General features: G+C 49.7%; 1 protein-coding gene across 1 annotated transcript in view; it reads right to left on the bottom strand.

Annotated features, from left to right (window-relative positions):
* EXOC6B (exocyst complex component 6B) overlaps nt 1-22,853 on the bottom strand; it is a 291,158-nt gene that overhangs the window by 82,073 nt on the left and 186,232 nt on the right. The window contains exons 16-18 of the mRNA XM_058804404.1: nt 22,029-22,140; nt 20,370-20,504; nt 18,805-18,984 (exon numbers count right to left, since the gene is read on the bottom strand). Of these exons, the coding sequence (XP_058660387.1) occupies nt 18,805-18,984; nt 20,370-20,504; nt 22,029-22,140 (427 nt within the window). The remainder of the gene's footprint in view (nt 1-18,804; nt 18,985-20,369; nt 20,505-22,028; nt 22,141-22,853) is intronic.

Here is a 22,853-nt window from a genome sequence, read left to right as displayed (position 1 = left end):
TCCCCTGTGCTCACCTCTCCAGCCTGCCCAGATCCCACTGGATGCCCTCCTTTCCCACACCACATAAAGGAAAAGCCCCAGGAAGGTTTTTCTGCCCCTACTAACCAAAATTTCAGAGGAACAACCCCAAGCATGGGTCAGATCAACCTGTGGAGGTACCCCAAGGATGACACACACCTGCCCGGGGCACCAAATTCTGGCCAGGAGAGAGAGAATGAGAAGTGACCCCACGAGTGGGAGAAAAGAAGCCAACTGAGATTAAATGTTACATAATTAATCCCCAAACAGGGAAAATGGGATGGGAAAAGCAATTTCATCATCAGCACCACGACTCTGAGAGGCTTCCCTGAACAGAAGGAGCACTTCAGGATGTTTCTTATGGGAATGTTACCTCAGGACTTATTACAGAGACGGCAAAGGAGATCCAAACAAGCCCAGAAGCAGCTTCTGGCTCAGCCTTCCCTCCTTCTGCCTTTTCCACACAGGATTAGGCCAAGCCTAAAACTGTTTCAGGTGCAAATGCCCACTGTCCTCACTCTGAACCTGAATCTTCTCAGGCCAGCTGAGAACATGACCTTTAATTTCCATTATCCTTGAGGTTTAGACACCTAAAAGTATTTTCTTTTAAAAATACCCAGTTTTTCCTCTCACAGAACACATGGATGTCTCACAGTTTAGATCCACTATTATCTGAAGAAAAGCAAAAGTATATGGAATTATTTTTTTCTGCTTTTTAAGCTTGAATCCCTTTCCCCCCCTTATTTATTATCAGAGAACTCAGAGATGCCACAGGAGTTTCAATCACAGTGTTAAATGTCTGCTCAGAGAACAGAAGGTACCACCAGGGATGAGCAGCAGCTCCTGCCCTGGGCACCGAGATTTAAAACCCTCCCAGAATTTATGGCTTTCACTCCTTATAAATAAGACCCGACTTAATCCTTTCCTGCCTCACCCCTGCACTCCACGAGTTACAGCAGCTCCTTATAAAGTCAGCCCTGGCTTGTGAACATCAATTTCAGGCCATTTCCCCGGGAATACAGCGGGAAATCTGCTGGATAAGCAGCTGCTGCTGACAGGAGACAAACGAGCACGCGGCCACTGATATTTCAGTGCTAATAAGCTGCCGCTGCGGCTGAAGGCTGTTTGTATTCCCGCTTGGAATGGCTCTGGCTGGCAGGAATTGAGCACATCCTCCTGCCACAGATGCCCACCTCGCCTCTCAGGAGCTTATTTACGATGGGGTTTCGCTTCATGGTGTGTTTTTTTTGCCTGGTTTCTTTTTTTTTTTTTTGAGTTTTCCTGTAATGCTGGACGACCTGGACTCGCCCAGGACACACAGAGCTGAGTCTGGCATGAACGTGTTTGCCACAGCCACAACCCTCCCAAAAGCATTACCCACCCCAACCCTCCAAAATCATTACCTACTCCAACCCTCCCAAAATGGTTACCCTCCCAAAATCATTATCCTCCTGAAATGGTTACCCGCTCCAATCTTCCCAAAATCATTACCCACCCCAACCCTCCTGAAATCATTACCCACCCTAACCCTCCCAAAATCATTACCGTCTTGAAATGGTTACCTGCCCCAATCCTCCCAAAATCATTACCCCCCCAATCCTCCCAAAATCGTTACCCCTCCCAAAATGGTTACACACCCCAACCCTCCCAAAATTGTTACCCTCCTGAAGTTGTTACCCACCCCAATCCTCCCAAAATCGTTACCCATCCCAACCTTCCTGAAATCATTACCCTCCTGAAATGGTTACCTGCCCCAAACCTCCCAAAATCATTACCTACCCCAACCTTCCTGAAATTGTTACCCTCCCAAAATCACTACCCACCCTAACCGTCCTGAAATTGTTACCCAACCCAACCCTCCCAAAATCATTACCCTCCCAAAATCATTACCCACCCCAACCCTCCTGAAATTGTTACTCACCCCAATCCTCCCAAAATCATTACCTACTCCAACCCTCCCAAAATGGTTAGCCTCCCAAAATCATTACACTCCTAAAATGGTTACCCGCCCCAATCATCCGAAAATCATCACCCATCCCAACCCTCCTGAAATCATTACCCTCCCAAAATTGTTATCCACCCCAACCCTCCTGAGATCATTACCCTCCCAAAATCATTACCCACCCCAATGCTCCCAAAATTCTTACCCACCCCAACCCTCCTGAAATTGTTACCCACCCCAACCCTCCCAAAATCATTACCCTCCCAAAATCATTATCCACCCCAACACTCCCGAAACGGTGCCCTGCCCCACCCTCAGTGGCAGTGCCAGGACCTGTGCCCTGGCACGCAGCGGGATCCCCGAGGTGTCGCCGCGGCCGTCGGGAGCTCAGAGGAGCCGCTGCACTCAGCTGGCCCCGCGCTAATTCCCTGATGATTTTTGGGAGCGTGGCAGAACCTGGGGCACTCCCAAAGGCTGTCCCTGTGCCAGCACCCTGAGCAAGCACTGGTGATGTCCTGATCCTGCTCCCCAGAGTGGCTCCAGCCTTGTCTGGGTTTCAGGAACAGCTTCTCTTCTCCAGGGGAACACCCTCAGGATGAACTTCATGAGCTTCCCCTGTGCTGACCTCTCCAGCCTGCCCAGGTCCCACTGGGTTCCCTCCTTTCCCACACCACACTAAGGAAAAACCCCAGGAAGGCTTTTCTGTCCCTACTGACCAAAATTTCAGAGGAACAACCCTGTTACACCCCAAGCATGGGTCAGATCAACCTGTGGAGGAACTCCAAGGGCGACCCACACCTGCGCTGGGCACCAGTTTCTGGTCAGGAGAGACTGAATGCCCAGACATTCTGATCAGGAGAGAGAGAATGCCTGGACACCCTGGTCCCTCCAGCTCAGGAACAATTTGTCCAAAGGATGGGATGAGATCTGGATGGGGATCAAAGAGCAGGAATGCAGCCCTGAGCTGAGCACTCTGCAGGGAAAGAGGAAAACAAAGACCTCAAAGGCACCAAGGCTCCTTTACCAACATGGCAGAAAACTGAAGAGCTTCAAACCACGCAAAGCAATCCCAGGAACAGTTCTGTGGGGTGATTCATTATTTAAGACCTTCACAAATCCCATCAAAACCTGGATTTGCACTGGGAAGAATGGGGATCATAGATGAAAGCTGGCAGATCTCCACAGCCAAGATGCCCAAACTTCTCCTTGGTCCAACCTCAATCAAACAAAGCCATTCCAAGGGTGTTATCCCAGCAAAATCCACAGATTTATTGTTTTGTGGCTCATTCCTGGCAATGAATCCCTCTGTCCATGGCTCCTGATGGAACCTTGGGGTTGCCATGACACCTTTCAAGGTGACGCTGCCCTCTGTGCCACCAGGATCCCTCTGGACACACAGGAAGGATCCAGAAAGTTCCTCCCTGTAGCTCCAGGTGACACTGCCCTCCCTGGGCCACCCAGGATCCCTCTGGACACATGGGAAGGATCCAGGAGGTTCCTTCCTGTGGCTCAAGGTGACTCAGGATCCTTCTGGGCACCCGAGAAGAATCCAGAAGGTTCCCTGTGGATCAAGATGCCACCGCCCTCCCTGTGCCATCAGGATCCCTCTGGACACAAAGGAAGGATCCAGAAGGTTCCCTGTGGCCACTCCAAGCACTGAAAGGGAGGAGCCAAGCTCCAAAGCTCTCCCAGAGATGCAGCCAAGGGGCTCCTACCAGAACACACCACCACAGGATCACTAAGGCTGGAAAAGCCCTCCAGGATCACCCAGTCCAATCTGTGACCGAGCCACACCTCCTCTCCACCCTGAGCACTGAGTGTCACATCCAGGTGGCACCTCCAAGGCTAGGGACTCATCCTGGGCAATCCCAAAGCCCAGCGTCCATCTGTGACCAAACCACACCTCGTCCCCACCCTGAGCGCTGCGTGCCACATCCAGGTGGCACCTCCAGGCTTTGGGACTCTCCCTGGGCAATCCCAGAGCCCAATGTCCATCCTGCTTGAGGAGATCAGCCACAAAATCCTCTCTTTCCATGCAGATCCCATCCCTGGGCAGCCCTGGTGGGGAAGGGCCGTGCGCGCGGAGGCTCTGGAGCCGGCCCCGCTGCCGGGAGCAGCGTTTGTTTAGACACGGCCAATCTGTTCCCAATTAGGGAGAGGAAACGCCAAGAGGCTGCCTTGTTAATTAAGGAACTGGCTATCAAAGGACTCATTAAGAGCTACTGAAATGGAATGGTTGTTCAAATAAATACCCATTAATCTTAACATGCAATCAGGAACAGCGCTGCCAGTCCCCGCCACCCTGCAGGAGTGCCTCTGGCTGCCAGGGAATCGTGGAATGGGTTGGGTTGGACCCCAAAGATCACCCAGGTCCACCCTGGAACACCTCCCACTATCCCAGGGTGTTCCAAGCCCTGTCCTTGGGCTCTTCCAGGGGTCCAGGGGCAGCCACAGCCTCCCTTCACCTGTTGCTGCCTCCTGCACGTCCCCTGGCCCAACCAGGTGGGATGTGGTCCCAGAAATCCAAACCCAACTCCTGCTGTAGCAGGAGAACCCTCCCAGCGACCCTCCAAGGAATTAACACAGCATTTCCACAGAAAACAAAGCCTGACAGGCTCCAAGTGCTCTCAGAGTTTCCAATTATTTTTTTTAGCTACCAGCAGAATTCCTTCTTCACCCGCAACAAGCATCAGGATTGATGCGATTAAGGATATTTAGACATGCAAAATCCAGGGACTTCAGACAGCACAAAAGCAGGCCAAAAAATGGGAATTCTTTGGTATTAAATGTACAATTTTCTATAAACACCACAAGTTGTCCCCGTAATTTCAACACTGAATTTCCTGACTTTCCCAATCCATAAGGCAGCACTGGGATGTTTTGCACAGGATGGAAACGTGACGGGGAAATAATGAGCAATTGTTTGGTAGCACAAACCCCAGGATAATCCCAGTGGATCCTCTCTCTGTGGCCACAGATGGAGACTTCAGACCCTGTAGACCTCCCAGAGCTCATCTCCTGCTCCAGAAGCCTCTGGATCCCCTGGCTGCCTCAAATCCCCCTAAACTGGGGGCAAATTCAGTAAATCAGCTCTGGAAATTTTTCCTGCCTTGCCTGTCCTGTCCTGATTTGCCTTTTATTTTTAAACAACAGTTCTGCACTCACTGAAGGTGACAGAAAAACCCCAAACCATCACCCAAAAGCACAAACGCTTCCCAAAACGTCAAAACAAATGAACGGCGAGTACCTGTAATTTTAAAAAATATTTTTAAGAGGTTTATAAAAATAAACCTTTCATTAATTGCCCAAAGGTCAATTTTCATCCGGACCAAATGGGGGTTTTTTGTGGAGATTTTTGGTTGTATTTTTTTTTTTTCTGGTTTGTTTTGGGTGTTTTCAGCTTTGTTTTAGTTTAAAAAACCACACAAAACCAAACAAAACCCTCACAAAAAAAAAAAAAAAAAAAAAAAAAAAAAAAAAAAAAAAAAGTGAAAAGTGATAATCCAAAAGCTGTGGATCTGCACTCAAGATCCTGCAAAGAAATGGGTTCTCCAGGACAAAGAGGGCCCAAGGAATGAGAATAGGCCCAAGCAAGGACACCTCTAGCCCCAGTGATGTGTCTGGTTGGTTGCCAATGTCACCCCAAGCTTAGTGGCCCCCAGAGATGTCTCCTCAAGGCTGGAGCTCAGCTCAATCACCACCGTGGCCACACCAACCTCCATGGCTCCATACCACACAAACCCTGCAGGTACCAAGAAAACTTTCAATTAATTAGTTCTATTTACTCAGCTTTGCAGCAGACTCATTAAGAACAAATCCCTTTTTTGTTCCTATTTTTTTTTTTTTAATGGAAGGAGGAGAGGAGCAGAGCAATTCCTGGTTTCCATCTGTGGGCCAGGCTCTGTCACTCCGCATTGACGTGACACACGTGGAGCACGAGGGGTGGCTGACGTGGTGTGGCCACCAACTGGCCCTGAGTGACTTCAGCCACTGGCAGACCTGGATTTGATCCCTGGCTCCGTGGAGCCATCCCAGGAGCTGAACACTGGAGCCACTGTGTGGATTTATGGCGCTGGAAAAAGGGGCTGGAGCCAAGATACGAGGTGACGTTCACGTGGCTTTGGGATTTGCCAAGGAAAAGAAGAAGGAGGGAAACCTTCCAGGCAAGGCTGGCTTGTGGATCAGGGCTCCTGGGCACATGGGAATGGCTGCTGGAGGAAGGGATATTCCTCAGCCTTTGATCCATGGGATATTCTTCAGCCTTTGATCCATGGAAAACTCCTCAGCCTTGGACCAGTGAGATGCTGCTCAGCTTTGGATCAATAGGATGTTCCTCAGTCTTGGATCCATGGAATACTCTTCAGCCTTGGACCAATGGGATGTTCCTCAACCTTGGATCCATGGGATGCTCCACAACTTTGGATCAATGGGATGTTCCTCAGTCTTGGATTTGTGGGATGCTCCTCAGCCTTGAATCCATGGAATACTCCAACCCTTGGACCAATGGACCTTGGAGCTCCTGATGACTTAAGAAGAGAGGCGATGTCTGCACACACATTTGTTTGGGAAGGCGTTTTGGATTCCATCCACACTGGGACACATGGAATGGCCAATGTCCCTGTCACCATGACAGCAGCGTCCCTTCCAAAAGCCCCAGCATCCACTCCCAGCCAGGATAGACATCCATGATTTCCCAGGAATGGGGGAGCCTTCTGCCCAGGATCTGCCATTCCAGGAGTGATCCCATGATCCGAAGTTGTTGGTTTGAGAGGAAGAAAGATGGTCCAGGAGAGATGAACCTTGGGTCATCCATGGAAGAACCCTCGCTGCCATCAGCAAATCACCAGATTTCAAAAGTTTTCCTCCTGGAGCTTTTCCTGAGTAAAACTGGGATTTTGGCCATGGCTTTGACTACCCCTATCTCAGTTCAGGAGACATGAATGTCCCAGCATGGAAGATCTCAGGTTCACCATGGAAAACCTACAGAGAGCAGCACCAATCAACCCAATTCCAAGCGGAATTTGTCTCCTGCAAAGACCAACTCATCTGGAAAACTCCAAAGAGCCAAAAAGTGGAGCAGCTCCAACCAACCTGGAAGGCCCCATTCCCTGCCTGACCCAGGATCTCTCCCAAATTCCCGTGGAAGCTGAGCCCCTTTTAGTGGTTGCATTCCAGAGGTGTGGAAAAACCTCCATAGAGTGTCCTTTGCCAGAGGCAAACACTTCCCACCTTGATGAAATTCTGGGAAAACGGGATCCAGCAACAGGACAAACAAATGGCAGAGCTGAGCTCCCACCAGATGCTCAGGGACAACCAGACAAACAACAAAAAAAAAAGGAAAAGGGGGAAGAAAAGAGAAAAGCAAACCCAGCAATTATCCTCACCACACCAAAAATAAACCAGCCACTGCAGCCCGATACAAATCCCTGACATTCCAACAAAAGACGATGAAAACTTTGGCTGTGCCCAAGATGCCCAAGGTCAACAGCTGGAAGTATTTTGGCTGGAGCTGGGGGAAGCTCAGGGAAGAGGGAAATCACACCGGGGGTGATGGTCACAAGCAGCTCCTGCAGACAGGGCTGAAAGGGGCTTTTATTAAAAATATTTAATGCTGTTTTATTCGGTTTGGGGTTTTTTGGGGTCTTTAGTACTTTGTGGAGTAGCCAGCTCCACGTGGAAAGGTTTTTCCTCTGAAGGAATCAAGAGGTCTTGGAATCATGAGAAGCCTGAGAAGGAGAAGCAAAAGCAACCAACAGCAAACGCACAACTCAAGGAGGTTGGAACCACGGGAAATTGTGGGATTTGGGATATCAAAGGCTTTGGGATACGAGCAGGCACAAGAACATACAATTTGTCACTGTGTCAGAGCCAACGAATGACTTCTGCTTGATAATTTTTGTTAAATAGGAAAATAAATTAACAGAAGGAGGGGCAGGGAGAAGGGAAGGGAAGGGAAGGGAAGGGAAGGGAAGGGAAGGGAAGGGAAGGGAAGGGAAGGGAAGGGAAGGGAAGGGAAGGGAAGGGAAGGGAAGGGAAGGGAAGGGAAGGGAAGGGAAGGGAAGGGAAGGGAAGGGAAGGGAAGGGAAGGGCCTCGGGATGCAGATGGCGCAGCCAAACACAGGGCAGCTCCTTTGGAGCCCTAAAGAGCCCAGAGTGGGCAGAGATCTCCTCTGGAAGCTCCAGGGTTGGCAGCAAAGTTGGGAAGCTGCTGGGGGAAATTTGGATATGTAAACATGCAAAAAACCAAGGAAACAGAAGATTCCACAGTCTCCGTTGTTTTCCTTGTACAACACCCAAAGGCAAGGCAGGATATTTTTAATTAAATGGTTTTTGGGAGTCAGGAACATGGAAATGGTTAGGTGAAGAGCCTGGATCACCCAAAATGAGCTGGAACATCCAGCTGCTCTTCAGGCTCCTGCAGTGCTGCAGGATCTCTCCAAGGACCTACACACCAGCCATGGGTGGGAAAGATTCCTGACAGTCCGGGTTTGTGGTGGGACATCATCCCACCCCGAGAAACTCCAGGAAATACTCTAGGAATTACAGCCTTTATCCTGGTTTGCCACTGAGTTTACCTGCAGGCACTCAATAACCACAGAACCACCTAATCCCAAATGTCCCATCAGGTTGGAAGCTGAGACTGGATTCAAAATCACAGAATCCTGGAATGGTTCGGGTGGGAAGAGACATTAAATCCTATCCATTCCCACCTTGCCCTGCGCAGGACACTTCCCACTATCCCAGGTGGATCCAAGCCCCAATGTCCAACCTGGCCTTGGACACTTCCAGGGATCCAGAGGACAGCCACAGCAAATCTGGGAATTCCATTCCAGGGCCTCACCACCCTCATAGGGAAGAATTCCTTCCCAATATTCCATGTAAATCTCCCCTAAGCCAAAAGGTAGACAAGGAACATGAAGTAGCCTTCATTTTTTTGGTCCTATTCGTGTCTCTCTCCTGGTCCCCATGCCCGAGATCCGAGACTTTCCCAGATCCTTGATGGAAAGCAGAGCTGTGGCCCGGCCGCGATCGGAGCGCGCGGCTCCAAACTGGAACGAACGAGACCAAAAAAAAAAAACTAAAAAAAAAAAAATATGGACATATTTCATCCTCCTCTTTTGTGGGTTTTATTTTCTTTTGTATTCGCTTTGGGAATAACATTCTTTCCATTGGGAAGAGCCTGATTTTCCATTAAATACAAAGCAGCTGCCATCTTGGAAACAAAAAGCTGATTAAATACAGATTCTTTTTTTCATTTTTTCCCCTCACTTATGAAGAGCAAGAACCACGTTTGTTTCTGCTGATTTATCGGGGCAAAGCTGCCAATTACGGCAGCAGGAAAACGTAAAGGGAGGGACTTGAATCGCTCCATCCTCCCGAAATAATTTTGTAATTACAATTCGATGACGGAGAAAAAAAGGAAAGATCCAGAAGTTTGGAGCACTCGTCCTCCCTCTGGGATGGCGACCCCAGGGGTTCCTCACCCTCTGCACACATGGGGATGCTCCAGATCCCCCATTTACGCAGATTCCCACCCTTTGGGATGCTGGGGGAAGGCTCGGCACACCAGGGTGACGCGCGGGGCCTGAAGGAGACGCAACCACTGCCCCACTGCAGCCCAGATGTTGAACAGACTGGAAAAAAAGATGAGCTCCAAGGAAAAATCCCAACCCACCCACTCCATTGCTGCTCCATGAGCCAGCAAAGCTCGGTCCAAGAGGTCTTTCCAAGCAGAGCCGAGTGACCAACAGGAGTGGCGTCCGAACCTTCAGCTCAATTTTGTCTTTTCCCAAAAACTGAATCATAGCTAAAATTTCCATTTCTAAACTGAGGTGTTAGACCTAAAAACCAGGCAGAAGATGGATGAAACAGAGAGATGGGGAAAGCTGTAGGAATTAGTGACTGGTTTTCAATTCACCCATCAGATTCTCCTGATTTCTTGCCCTTCATAAAACCCAACAAATAACTCCAGAGGATGATGAGAATTCCATAGGGATCTTCACTTTGAGAAGTTTTTCCCACTCCTGCCATTCCATCTACCCAAAGCTGTAAGATCCAGGGAAAACATTTGTGGAAAGGGACCCTGTGATGGTCACAAAAACATCTTCACCCACACTGGTAGCATCAGCCATGGCTGGTGGCTCCATTCTGAGCACTCAACTTCTCTCAAATCAAGCGTCCCCTGCACAGGGACCCCCCCAAAGGTTTGGGCTCCTCCAGGGGAGCTGGGGCTCCTCCCATGGATGGGTTAAGGAAGGTGTGGAGACCTTTGGAAGCTGCTCATGGATGTCCCTTTCCACATTCCCAATTTGAAAGAGCAGTGGATGAAACAGGAGGAAAGCAGGAAATTGCAAATCCTATGATTTCCCCTAAATTTCCTAAATGGTAGAAGAATCCCAACCCAAACTTTATCTCCTGGTAGGATTTTCGGAAGGTCCAGGCTGAGGCTCTGGAGCAGGAAGGAGAAGGCAGGTTTGGATTCCACACACCAGGGCTGGAATTTTGGATGCCAGATTCCCTGTGCCACACATTCCTTATGGATGGAGGTGCAGGCAAGAGAAAGTATCCAACACCTTCCTCAATCCTGGTTTGGAAAACAAAATTCCAAGCCAACCATGCCGAGGTGACTCCACAAAGGGAAAGATCCGTAAGGAAGCACACCCTGGTTTAAAGGATTTATGGCTTTGGGCATTTTGGCTTCCATTAATTTTCCAATCGCTGAAAGCAGACAAGGAAACCTTGGAATTCCAGATAACCTGGCTTAGCTAGACTCAAGTTTACAGAGCTCCTGGGTTAATCAGGGGTCAGTCAGACTGCCCCATCCAGCACTAGCAAATCCATGGGATTTGGACACACTGCTCCTTGTTTTAAAGCACCACCAGCTCCTGTTTTGACCCCTCATTCCTGACAAATATTTGGGATTCTGGAAGCACTTGGGAAACCAGGAATGGGCTGCTCCATCCATGAGTCCATCCTCTCCCCTTCAAGGCATCCCTGCTTTACAGGAATTTTGCTGAACATTCATTCAGGCCATGCAATCCCCTAAAAGACTTGGATCACCTCTGGTGTGGAAAGCCCCAGACACGGAAGATTCTGGATGCTGCTCATGCCCTGTCCATGTCCACATCCCTCTTTTTTTACCTTTTAAACTTCCAGGATTAGCCACAACAACTTCCCACCAGACAAATTAAACTCTGCTAAAACTCCTCCTTTGTCCTGCTACTTTGCACGATCCCATTTTTATTTTTCCTCCTCTTCTGTGATTTATCCCTGCCAATTAATCCCAACAAGGCAGAGAACAGAAAATTAGGAGGGATAAAAGGAAGGAAAACTGGGATTTGTTGCCGTTAAGAACAAGCCTGACTAAGAGCAGGCTGGAAAAGCCCCTCCATATAAAGGGATTACTCCATCCCTGACCCTTTCCAGGGGAGCTCCAGGTATTATTTTCCACTGATTTACCTTAATGAAAGTAATGCCCCCCTCTCCATAGGAAGCTGACTCCAGAGCTGTCTAGGCACTGGATCCAATTAAAGAAATAAATACATCTGGCTTCTAAACAGCTCCAAGCCTGGAAAAGCCAGGGGGAAAAGGGCATTTTGCATCTCTCCCTCTTGGGCTACGCCCTGAAGACAGCATGGAGGATGCCTGACATCCAACACCGCTCCTGGAATCCCTTGGCTGTAGGGAATGCCTGGAGCATCCCGGCTTTGATGGGAGCCAGCCTGGGATTGCTTTAACGAGGCTCCCTCTCTCCAGGAGCTGCTGTTGATTTGAGGCCTCACTGTTGACTTAGAAACCCCCCCAGGTGCCTGGAGCCTGCAGATAGTCCAGGCTTAGCCAGGCTTGGTTTCCAGGGAAAGGGGCACAAGCATCCTGCTGGAGCAGGGAATATCGGTCAGGATTCCCATGAAGAGCAGGGAATAAAGGCTAGAAAGCAGAAGCAGGGTCCAGGCTCTGAGTGTGACAATCCCACAGAATTCCCAGGTGGGTTTTGCTCCCGTGGGCCTGGGTTTGAAGCTGTAGGAATAGAGGAAACAAGGTGGCTGCAGAGCACTTTGTTTGCCGTCTATCCCTGGAAATGCCATGGGCTTTTCTCCTGCACATGGAACAAGCAGAGATGACAACAATCACAGGGGGTTGCTGAACCAGAAGGAAGGTCTGAAAAGTCTCCTTGGCTTTACTTTGGTGCTAATTTGGCCAAATCCAAACTGGGAGATGGCACGTGTCAAGAGTGTACATTATTTTCTGGAGAAAACTGTGGAATCCCAGAGTGGTTTGGGATGGAAGGGACCTTAAAAATGATCCAGTTCCACTCCCTGCTGTGGCAGGGACACCTTCCACCATCCATCCCAGGCTGCTGCAAGCCCCATCCAGCCTGGCTTTGGACACTTCCCCTCCAGTCTGATGGAGGGCTTAGTGGTCCAATCCCTCAAACCAGGAGGAATTTCCAGCTGCAATCCCCAAGGGGAATTTCCCTGAACAAGGAACAGAGATTTTACAAACATCTCTTCTCTTTGGAGCAGAGTGTGAGAATGTCATCCAGGTTTCCCTAATGTCAGGCATTCTCCCTAATTCCCTGCAGATTCAGATATTCCAGGGTGATAAAAGGAGCCACTTCAATGCACTGAAACCAACAATTTAGAGACCCATTGGGAAGAAAACCCTTTCCTTTGGTCTCTGATTTATCCCAGAATTATGTATCCCATCGATCCCAACTTTCAATCCATCTTTTCCTTTCCCCCTGGCTGACACAAGGGACCTTTTCTGGTTCAGCTCCCCCTGAGCCTGGAGGTGTGAGCAGAGCAGAGCCAAGGCACAGGACACAGTGTCCGGTACTCACCGACATGGTGGAGTGGACATCCACCTGCCCCTATGGAGGACAACACAGCAGGTCAGGGTCAAAGGCAGAACAGAGTAACAGGACAAAGGCAGAAAGAAGCCCAAAGGCCACCAGAGGTGCCCACAACCTCCCCAATACTCCAACAGCAGCTCCGACATCAGCAAAGGATTGGGAAAGAAAATGGGAGCTCCTGGGAGGAGGAGGAAGAGGAGGAGAATAAAGTACCTCAAGAGCAGTTTTGGTGTCATTCTGTCACAGATTCCTGGAATGGGTCGGGTTGGAAGGGACCTCAAAGAGCATCCTGATTCAAACATCTCTCACTATCCCAGGGTGCTCCAAGCCCCAGTGTCCAACCTGGCCTTGGGCACTGCCAGGGATCCAGGGGCAGCCACAGCAAATCTGGCAATTCCAGCCCAGCCCCTGCCCACCCTCCCAGCCAGCAATTCCTTGCCAAGATCCCAGCCCAATCTCCCCTTTCCCAGTGGGAGCCATTCCCTGGCTCCTGTCCCTCCTCTCCTTGTCCCTCTCCAGCTCTCCTGTCTGCTCTGCACGTCCCCATCCCTGCTCCTCAGCAATCCCACCTGCAAGAGGTGGTGGATGCCAAACCCTGGGAGTGACAGCTGGGATCATCTCCAGCAGGGCTTGCTCAGCTCTTCCAAAGGCCAGGGATGTTATTTAAGCACAGACTGGACTTGTGTAAACCCAGAGGTGACTCTGGTGCTCCTGAGATGTTTTCCTGATGGTTATTTTCCACTTGGGTCCCTCCCAAGGCGGCCGAGGCTGTGGTTGGTGCAAAGTTCATGGCATTTCACTTCCATGCACAGGGCCTTGGCTTATAAATATTCCAGAGGGATTTGACTTTTCAAATAAAAACACAGGCAATCGTTCTCTTTGGAAAGAAAATAAACACTTGCAAAGCTCTTTCTACCAGAGCAAGAGCTGCCGGGGCCATTCGTTTGTGAGGGGGAAGAGATGCCAAGAGAAGGCAAAAAACCATCACAGCTCCAGCTGAAATCTGTGCCTGCCATCTGGCAAAAATAAGCAGAAAAGGGGAAAAAAAAATAGGGGAAAAAAAAATTCCCTCTGCAGAGGGTTCACACTGAAGTGCTCAGCGGCAGAGGTTGGATTTGTTGGATCGCTGAAAGATTGCTTCCCCTTCCCAGGTCAGCCTCACCTCTTGACCTGCCCTGATTCCCTTCCAAAGGAGGTTATCGAGATACAAGACTAACAGAGGATTAAAGGAAACTGAAAATAAAAACAAAACACCCCCCCCCTTCCCCCAGCCCCGCTCCCCTCCCCCAAGAAAACATCCTTGCTTTGTTAACCTGACAGTTCAGGGGAGGTGTTGACACAACCCTCCATCTCTGAGGAGCTTAATGTCAACAAATCAGTGTGTTTGGAGTAGCCCTGTCAATGCCATTTACATTAACTTGTCCAACAAGAAATAAAAACAACAATCAGCCATCAAAGACAAAAGGCTTTTTCAGTCATTCTTTGCAAAGTCTTAGGCTGGAAATGTTCATTTTTGGAGGCCGTGGTCCTTTGCTTGCTGAAAACCAGAAACCACCTTTTTTTGGTTTTCTTTTTCTTAAGGCCTAAAATACTTTTTGTACTAAAATATTTCTTTTTTTTACCCTTAAAAATAGAGGTTTTTCTTTTAAAGGAGACCCGAGCATCCCATATTAATGAGCTCCACAGCAGCAGCAGCAGGAACCGACTCTCCCTGGTTAACGCAGGAAGAGGGCAGCCTTGGGAGCCAAATGTTAATTATGCTTTGATTCCCATCAGCATTTTATTTGCTCGGAGACATTTTTGGGCACTTAGTGGAGCATTCTGGAATTGTGGCTCCAAACCACCATGACCGTTTCATGCAGCACTGGCATGCACCAAAACCCCGGGAAGTTCTCTGTGAACTTTTCCTGCCCCCCGGCACACGCTGTCCCCATGGCACTGGTGAGGGCTCAGCGTCCCCCAGAAAACTTCAACGTGCAAATAAATTCCAGGAATTCCCAAAATCAAGTGGTTTTCATCATCTCCCACAATGCCTACTCCAAAGGAAAAAAAAACCTGGGATTGCAAGGCCTGGAAAAAGTGGAGGCTCTTTAGGGCGCTGCACCAGCCCGGATTTTGAGATTATTTTGGGGGTTTTTTTGCCAGGTCACCACAGAGGCGGTCAAGGCCTCATCTCTGGAAAAATCCAAGGCCATGGCTCTGGACAGCTTGATCCAGTTGAAGATGTCTCCCAGAAAACAGCAATGTGCAAATAAATCCCAGCAATTCCCAGTTTTCATCATCTCCCACAATCCCTACTCCAAAGGAAAAATTAGGAACTCAAATTCCTGCTTGAGCTCCAGAGAAAATGGAGACCCTTTGGCTTATGAATCAGGATTTTGGCTGTGTCAGTTTTGCTGCTTGAACTGGGTGCTCACAGAGGTGGTAGAGGCCTCACCCTGTTAAAATCCAAGGCCATGGCTCTGGACTTGATCTAATTGAAGATGTCCCCCAGAAAACTGCAATGTGCAAATAAATCCCAGCAATTCCCAAAATCAAGTGGTTTCCATCATCCCCCACAATGCCTACCCCAAAGGAAAAATTTGGGGCTGACATTCCTGCTTGAGGCCTAGAAAAAGAGACTAAAAAAGAGACTTTAGGCCAATCCACCAGCCAGGATTTTGGGCTGGGTTATTTTTGCTGGGTGCCCAGGGAAATGGGGGAAGCTCATCCCTGGAAAGATCCAAGGCCATGGCTCTGGAGAACCTGATGCAGTTGAAGATGTCCCTGCTTACTGCAGGGGCTTGGAGCAGGTGACCTTCAAGGGGCCCTCCCAACCCAAACTGTTCAACACAAAAATTCTGGGATTCCCAAGAAACACAGGAAAAATTCAGCCTGGAGAGGGAAAAATAAACCCAAATCCTGACTCCGAGCTGAGATTCCTTTCAGCTCCTCTTCAGCCCCTCTTCAAAGCTGAGTCCCAAGGACCTTCCAGGGCCACTTGAGCTGCCCTGGGACCAGCTGGAACCGTGACCCCACTGAGGTTTTCCTGCAGCTTTGTTGGGACAATGGGATTACTCAGCCCTGTCACGGTGCATTTCTGCAGCCTCAGGACTTTGGGTTCCGTTTATTTTCCCTGATGGGGTTATTTGGAGATGGAATTTTAGCCCAGGAACTCTGACATGCCTGGGCTGACGTTCCCTGATGGGCAGGTGGAGGTGTCATTGCAGCTGGGACAAAAGGCAGGGAGAGCAACAAATCTGCACCTTCCAACACCAGGGGAACACTTTTCACTTGGCCAAAATCCCAGAAATCCTGCAGGAATCAGCTCTGGAGGATGGGGGCATTGCCAAACCAGGCAGGAGAACAGGAATGGGAGGTGAGGCACACAGGAATGAAGGTGCTCCAAGGACACCTCACCCCAGGATGGGGCACAGTCCTGGACCTACTGGCACTGTGGATATCCTGGATTTTATGGGATTAGGCTAAAAACTCATCTCAAACAAGGCAGCAGTTCCTCTCAGACCCCAAAACTGTCATGCTTTATTTCCTATCACACCTCTCATGCTGATGGATTGGGATGGGTTTGGATCAGCTCAATCTTGTCCCCAGAATCCTGAATTTCCTTCTAGAGCTGGAATTCACCCTTTTTGGAAATGTTCCTTTACCCCTCTCCAACTGATGCTCATGTCACATTTTTGGTGCTTTAACAAACACCTCCATCATTTTTTTCATGGCTTTGGACAACACCTTAATCTCCTGCACTTCAGTAGCAAAGCCCAAGAATTCACTGTGCTCCTAAATCAGACACTGGAAAAATTCCCTGAACCCTACAAGGATAAAAATCATTGACACCAAAGGATGTGGAGGCCTTTGGGATGCAGCCTGCTCCTTCCTGGCTTGCTCTCACCCACGATTTGGGTGATCCATCCACAACATAAGGAAAAAACTCCAACTAATATTAAAAAATCCCAAACCTGCGGCTCCCACAAAGCTTTGACCCAGACCTGATGCTCCCAAACCAGGCTGAGGTGCCTCCCATGTCTCCCCAAGCTTTGGGGAGGCTCTGGAGCTCAGGGGCGGCCCAGCAAACTCAACTTCTTCTCAGCTGGGGCTTTTCTAACCCAGCTCTGCAAGACAAAAGGCTGCCTCAATCTGTCCTGGTGCTTTTTAGACCAATTCAAGTCCTCCCAGCCTCCAAACCAACCCTGACTGGCTCCAAAAGGAAACATTAATATTTAAGGAAGATAAATCACTGCTGGCCCACCTCATAAATCACTGTGGGCATCCCCCCCCCAGCTCATCTCTGCTGCTTCATGCTCTGCTGCAGAGACCAATCTCCCTGTCAAGTTCCATTACTGGCTCCTGAGGATCCCCAGCGTGATGGGTGGAAGCCTCCAGGTGCTAAACCAACCCACTGTTCCTTACTTTTAAGGAGAAATCCAGCCATTTCCAGCATCTCCTGGCTTTGGAAGGCACCTGCCACAGGACACCTGCCCGGGGACATTTGGGACAAACTTGGCTGGGGAGATGGACCGAAGTCCTCCCCACCTCTCTGCTCATTTATCAGTTTGTCCAACTGGTAACAGAGCTGAGGAAGCCACTTCTCCTCCTCACAGGGGCAGAGGAGCAGGGAAAGACACTTCCAGTCCCCTTTTGGGGGTTTCTCCCCCCCAGCAAATCAGCCAGAGCTCCCCCTGCTCCCAGATTTTCCTGCTGGGATGGGGATGCCCAAAGACACGAGGCAGCACAGTTTGGGGGTGTGACACCTCCCAAAACAGGAGGGTGGGACCTCCTTCCAGAGGAGAATCCCAGGGCACACACAGAACGAAGGAAGCTGCCACTGGGGAATATTAAATCTCCCCTTCCTGTTTATTCCCAGCTCGTGAAAGCAGCAAATAAATCCCAGTTTCGCAAAGGAAGAAAGATCTGAAATTGCTTTTAGAACAGCCACAGAGTTCAGGGGATTTGCTGTTTCAAAATACCTGCTGATCCTCCTGAGAGTGTATCCACACAGCTCAAAACAAATCCCATTTAGAGGAGGGAAAAAAGCTGCTGGAGCAAAAAAAGAATCTCCCTGGTGATTGGATTTTTCCTACCAATGAGACAGCACTCAGCCGACTGCAAAAAGCAGCATAAAGTACATTTCTGATGGCAACAGCAGCATAAACACAGGGACTTTAGACAGCAGAGAGAAGAAAGAAACATATGGTGCCTTCCAAGGGAGCAATACTGGGATGGGAGGCATCAGGGACTTGACAAACACTTGGAAACGCAGCTGTAGTTCCAGTAACGCATCCACAGGCTGGATTTTTGGGAAAAAAGAATTCTGTATGGGCATTAACTGGAAGTTAAAGTGTCTGAAATACAGGTGTGGAATAAATTACAATCCTGCTGATACACGGTGGGCTGGGATGGAGCCTCAATCCCACAAAACTATATTTGCAAATATTTGGGAGAGTCCTGAAGACCAGAGCTTGTGGTGACATGCGAAACCCCTTCTGTCGCGGACATCTTTTCATGAAAAATCCTTTCCTTAGGATTTTTTCCTCCTGAGAAGCTGAGAGGCCCCAGGAACAAAATGTAAACAATGATTATCTGCTGCTGTGGAATGCAACAGGTGCACCTGTGATTGGTCTCATGTTGGCTGTTTGTAATTAATGGCCAATCACAGTCAGCTGGCTCGGACTCTGTCCGAGACAGAAGCTTTGTTATCATTCTTTCTGATTCTATTCTTAGCTTAGCTAGCTTTCTCATGAAACCTTTTCTTCTATTTTTTTAGTATAGTTTTAATGTAATATATATCATAAAACAATAAATCAAGCCTTCTGAAACATGGAGTCAACATTCTCATCTCTTCCCTCATCCAAGAACCTCTGTGAACACCGTCACACACTTCCTTTAAAAACAGAATTTTTCCCATATCCCCCACATCCCCAGGCCCCGTTTCCAGCACAGCCCATGAGGTTTGAGCTCCCCCAGGACCCAGGAGCAGGAGGGAGGGCGGGCTCACCGGGAGGTGGGTGAACACGGCGAAGGTGCTGCGCAGGAAGCCGATCAGATCCACCAGGTACTCGCTGGCCCGGCTGCCTGGCTCTGGGGCCATCCAGTCGTAGTCGGCCAGCTGCAGGAACTGGTCAATCTTCTGGTTCAGGTTGGTGTAGATCTCCTCCTCAGCAGTGTGTCGAGCGTCCTGGGAATGAGGCAGGGTGTGGGATGGGGGCAAAAATCCCACGTGGGATGGGGGCTCCACACCAGCAAAATCCCACATGGAATGGGGGCTCCAAACCAGCAAAATCCCACATGGGGTGGGGGCTCCAAACCACTGAGACCCCACATAGGATGAGGGCTCCACTCCACCACTGAAATCCTGTGTGGGATGGAGGCTCCGCTCCACCAAAATCCTACATGGGATGAGGGCTCCACACCACCAAAATCCTACATGGGATGAGGGCTCCACACCACCAAAATCCTACACGGGACGAGGGCTCCACACCAATGAAACCCCACATGGGATGAGGGCTCTAAACCATCAATATCCTACATGGGATGGGGGCTCCACTCCATCTTCAGCAGGGTGGGAGCTCCACCCAGCCTTTAGACTGGGATTTAACACAGCCCTAAAGCTCAGGGCAGCCACCACGAGGCTGCTGCAGCCTCAGGCTGGTGGGACAGGGACCACCAGGCTGTGGTGGGCACCACCAAGCTGGATTCTGCCCCGATGTCACCTGAGGACAAATCCAGTGGAGATGGAGGAGAGACTGGCTCCAGGGCTGGGATCCTGGTGCTGATGACACCAAGGTGGTGTTCAACCCCTGGATGGGCTGTTCCAGAGTCAATGATCCCTGTGGGTCCCTACAGCTCAGGATATCCCATGATTCTGAGGTGGGAGAGGAACATTCCCCATGGAAACCCCACCAAACCCAGGGCAGGGCTGGGTTCAGGAGCCTCCCTGCCAGAACAAGGGCAGGACACTCAGCTTCAGGCCAGACAGGTGGATAAAGGCAGGATGGACTTCCCTGGGGAAACCCCATGGCAAAGCCCCACCAAACCCACTGCTGCTGTTCCCACCTCTGGATCTCCACGGGACACCCCACACTTGACCCAATCAGATCCCATATAAAGCACTCCTGGAGTGGGGTTTAAAGGGTGGAAAATCTGGGAGTTTCTGTCAGCCCTGATTTTTAGGGGATAATGCCAAAAGGAGTGGAAAGACGGAGAAATATAAATTCTGGAAATCTTTCTCCTGGGTGGAAGAGGAATCTGGTGTCCATGACACAGCACTCCAACAGCAAAGCGAGGATTTATTTAAATAAGAAATATTAGGCTTTTGTTTAAGATTTCCTTAATCCTTTACCTAATTAGTGCTGCAAATTAAGGACAAAACCTCCCACGATCTCAACAGGAGCAACGCTCCAAAGGACAAACCCAAAGCGATGGCGCAACCTCCCCAAAAAATAGGCCAGAATCATCCTTGGGCTCAGCCCAGCTGGCCCTGAGGCCTCCTGAGCAGAGCAGATCCCTGCCAGCACCCACCCAGGGGTGGGACCCTGAAGGTGGTGGTGCCATAGAGCTCACCTTGAAGGTGGTGGTCCCGTAGAGCTTGGTGGTGTGCACGGTCTCGGGCAGCACGTTGGTGATGTTGGTGATGAACTCCTCCAGGAACTTGCAGGATTTCTCCAGGTGGGTGGTGTTGATGATGATCTGCACCAGCTGGGAAGGCAGAGAAGGGTTTCAGCCCCACTGCCAGTTCCATGCCATGCTGACGCTGTGCAAACACCCTGAGCTTTGCTACGGGCTCCAGTCTCTCCTCCTTTAACAACACCTAAATCCAAGATAATTTTGGGGGGGAAGCATTTCCCATGGCAGCCACTAGTACCACAGGAGGCGATTTTTTCTTTTCAAGGACTTTCCTACATTGAGCTGTCACTCAGGGCTCCCCAAAAAAAACCTGCCAGGACACATCAGGAGGCTCCAGGCTGCCACTGAACCCGAAAAATAACCCGAGCTTGAGTGACACCGAGCAGCATCACACGGACCCTGAACAAAGGAACCACGAGGTTTGGCTCTGGCAGGTGTGAGGTGAGCAGATCCCTGCCAGCCCTGGGGCAGCAAAACGCCCTGGGTTGGTGTCATTTCACTGCTGGAGCCTGGTGGGGCTGTCTGCAGCCACTTCCCATGCAGGAAGGGGTTGGAAACACCCCCAAATCTGAAGGAGATTGGATTCATCAGCAATTTCAAAGGTGCAGGCATAGAAATTGTGAAGTGACACCACAAAGATCCCAGCACTGGTGCTGGTGACACCTTGGGAGGTTCAGACTGGATATGGGGAAAGAGAACAAACACTGGAAAGGTGCAGAATGGGAACAGGGTGTCCAGAGAAGCTGTGGGATGTCTGGGACAAATGAGAAGTTGGGAAAGGAAAGCCTTGGGTGACACGGTGCAAGGCAGCAATAATTAAGTAAACAATTAGTAACTCCTTGTTTAATACCAGCAATTAGTAACACCTTCTTTAATACCCAGAGGTCCCACCTGTCCCGGAGACCTGCAGATATACATGGATTAAAATCATCAGGAACCTGATTTTGTACCAAAAAAAAAAAAAAAAACAGACCACAGAAAGAAAATCCCAGATTAGGGTTTGTGCTGCAGCAATGTGCTGAATCCACTCAAACATCACCTAAAAATGAGGATTGCTCTTCCATTCCCTCACATTTCCTGCTTGGATCTCCTCTGGTCCTCCCTGAAGTCCTCTGACTTTAACTCAAATTTGTAACATTGCCCAAAATGTAGAGTACAAAATTCACAAACAATAGCAAAGAAACCTCTTCACTTTCCACAAGCTGAAGTTCCTCGCTTTGTACAACAATTCCGAGCAGTTTTCCAGGCAAATATTTCATGGAATGCTCCAAACTAGCACCTCTAGAAGGAGTTCTAGGGACCTCGTCTCACCCTGCCCTAGAATCACACAATCCAGGAATAGTTTGGCTTGGAAGGGACTTCAAAGATGATCTAATTCCAACCCGAACACCTCCTGCTATCCCAGGTGGCTCCCAGCCCCAGTGTCCAACCTGGCCTTGGACACTGCCAGGGATCCAGGGGCAGCCACAGCAGATCTGGGAATTCCATCCCAGCCCCTCACCCAGGAATTCCTTCCCAAGATCCCACCCATCTCTGCCCTGTGGCAGAGGGAAGCCATTCCCTGTGGCTCCATTCCCAAGGGAATCCACAGCCCACCTCTGTCAGTCCAACGTTTTTCCTCTTGATGACATTCTGTAAACAGTTGCTCAGGGTCCGGGTCAGCAGCAGATTTGTGGATTTTCTGATCATGTCATCAACTTCTGTGGAGCTGCGAAGAAAAATTGAAAGAGGGATTTGCAAGATACTCCATGGAAACAAGATCCCTGGGAATTCTCCTCATCCTCCTTCCTGATTCTCCCCTGCCTCACCCCTGAGCAGCCCTGCAGGGCTCACAGGAGCTGGTGTTTGAAATGCATCAAAATAAAACAATTTAAGCATTTTATCCATGTTTCAGGAGGACTAACACCTGCAGATCCCAAATTCCTCAGCCTCCCATCCAAGAGGAACTGGTCCAGCCTAAGGAAGAGCTGTCCATGGCATCAGCACAACCCTGCCCTCAACACTGGGGGTTGCATGTTCAGAACAAGGGAAATGAACTCCAATGGTGAAATCACAATTCAAATCCTCCAAAATTCCCCTCTCAGCCCTTTCTGGGCTTTTACACAAAATTACAGAACCACGGAATGGTCAAGGTTGGAAGGGATCTTAAACAGAAACTGGAAAAACTGCAGGAGTGAGCAAAGTCACAGGGAATGGGTTTAGAAGGTCACACTTGCAATGATCTCTGGATTTCCACACAGGGACTCCTCAGCACAGCCCAGCTCCACTCCCAGAATCCCAGAGTGATTTGGGTTGGAAGAGACCTTAAATCCCATCCCATTCCCAACCCCATCCATGGGCAGGGACACCTCCCACTGTCCCAGGTGGATCCAACCTGGCCTTGGGCACTGCCAGGGATCCAGGGGCGGCCACAGCAAATCT

The sequence above is a fragment of the Ammospiza caudacuta genome, chromosome 4, assembly GCF_027887145.1.
Source record: "Ammospiza caudacuta isolate bAmmCau1 chromosome 4, bAmmCau1.pri, whole genome shotgun sequence".
Lineage (NCBI taxonomy): Eukaryota > Metazoa > Chordata > Aves > Passeriformes > Passerellidae > Ammospiza > Ammospiza caudacuta.
Note: the sequence above shows the minus strand (reverse complement) of the source record. Positions and strands in the feature narration are given on the sequence as shown.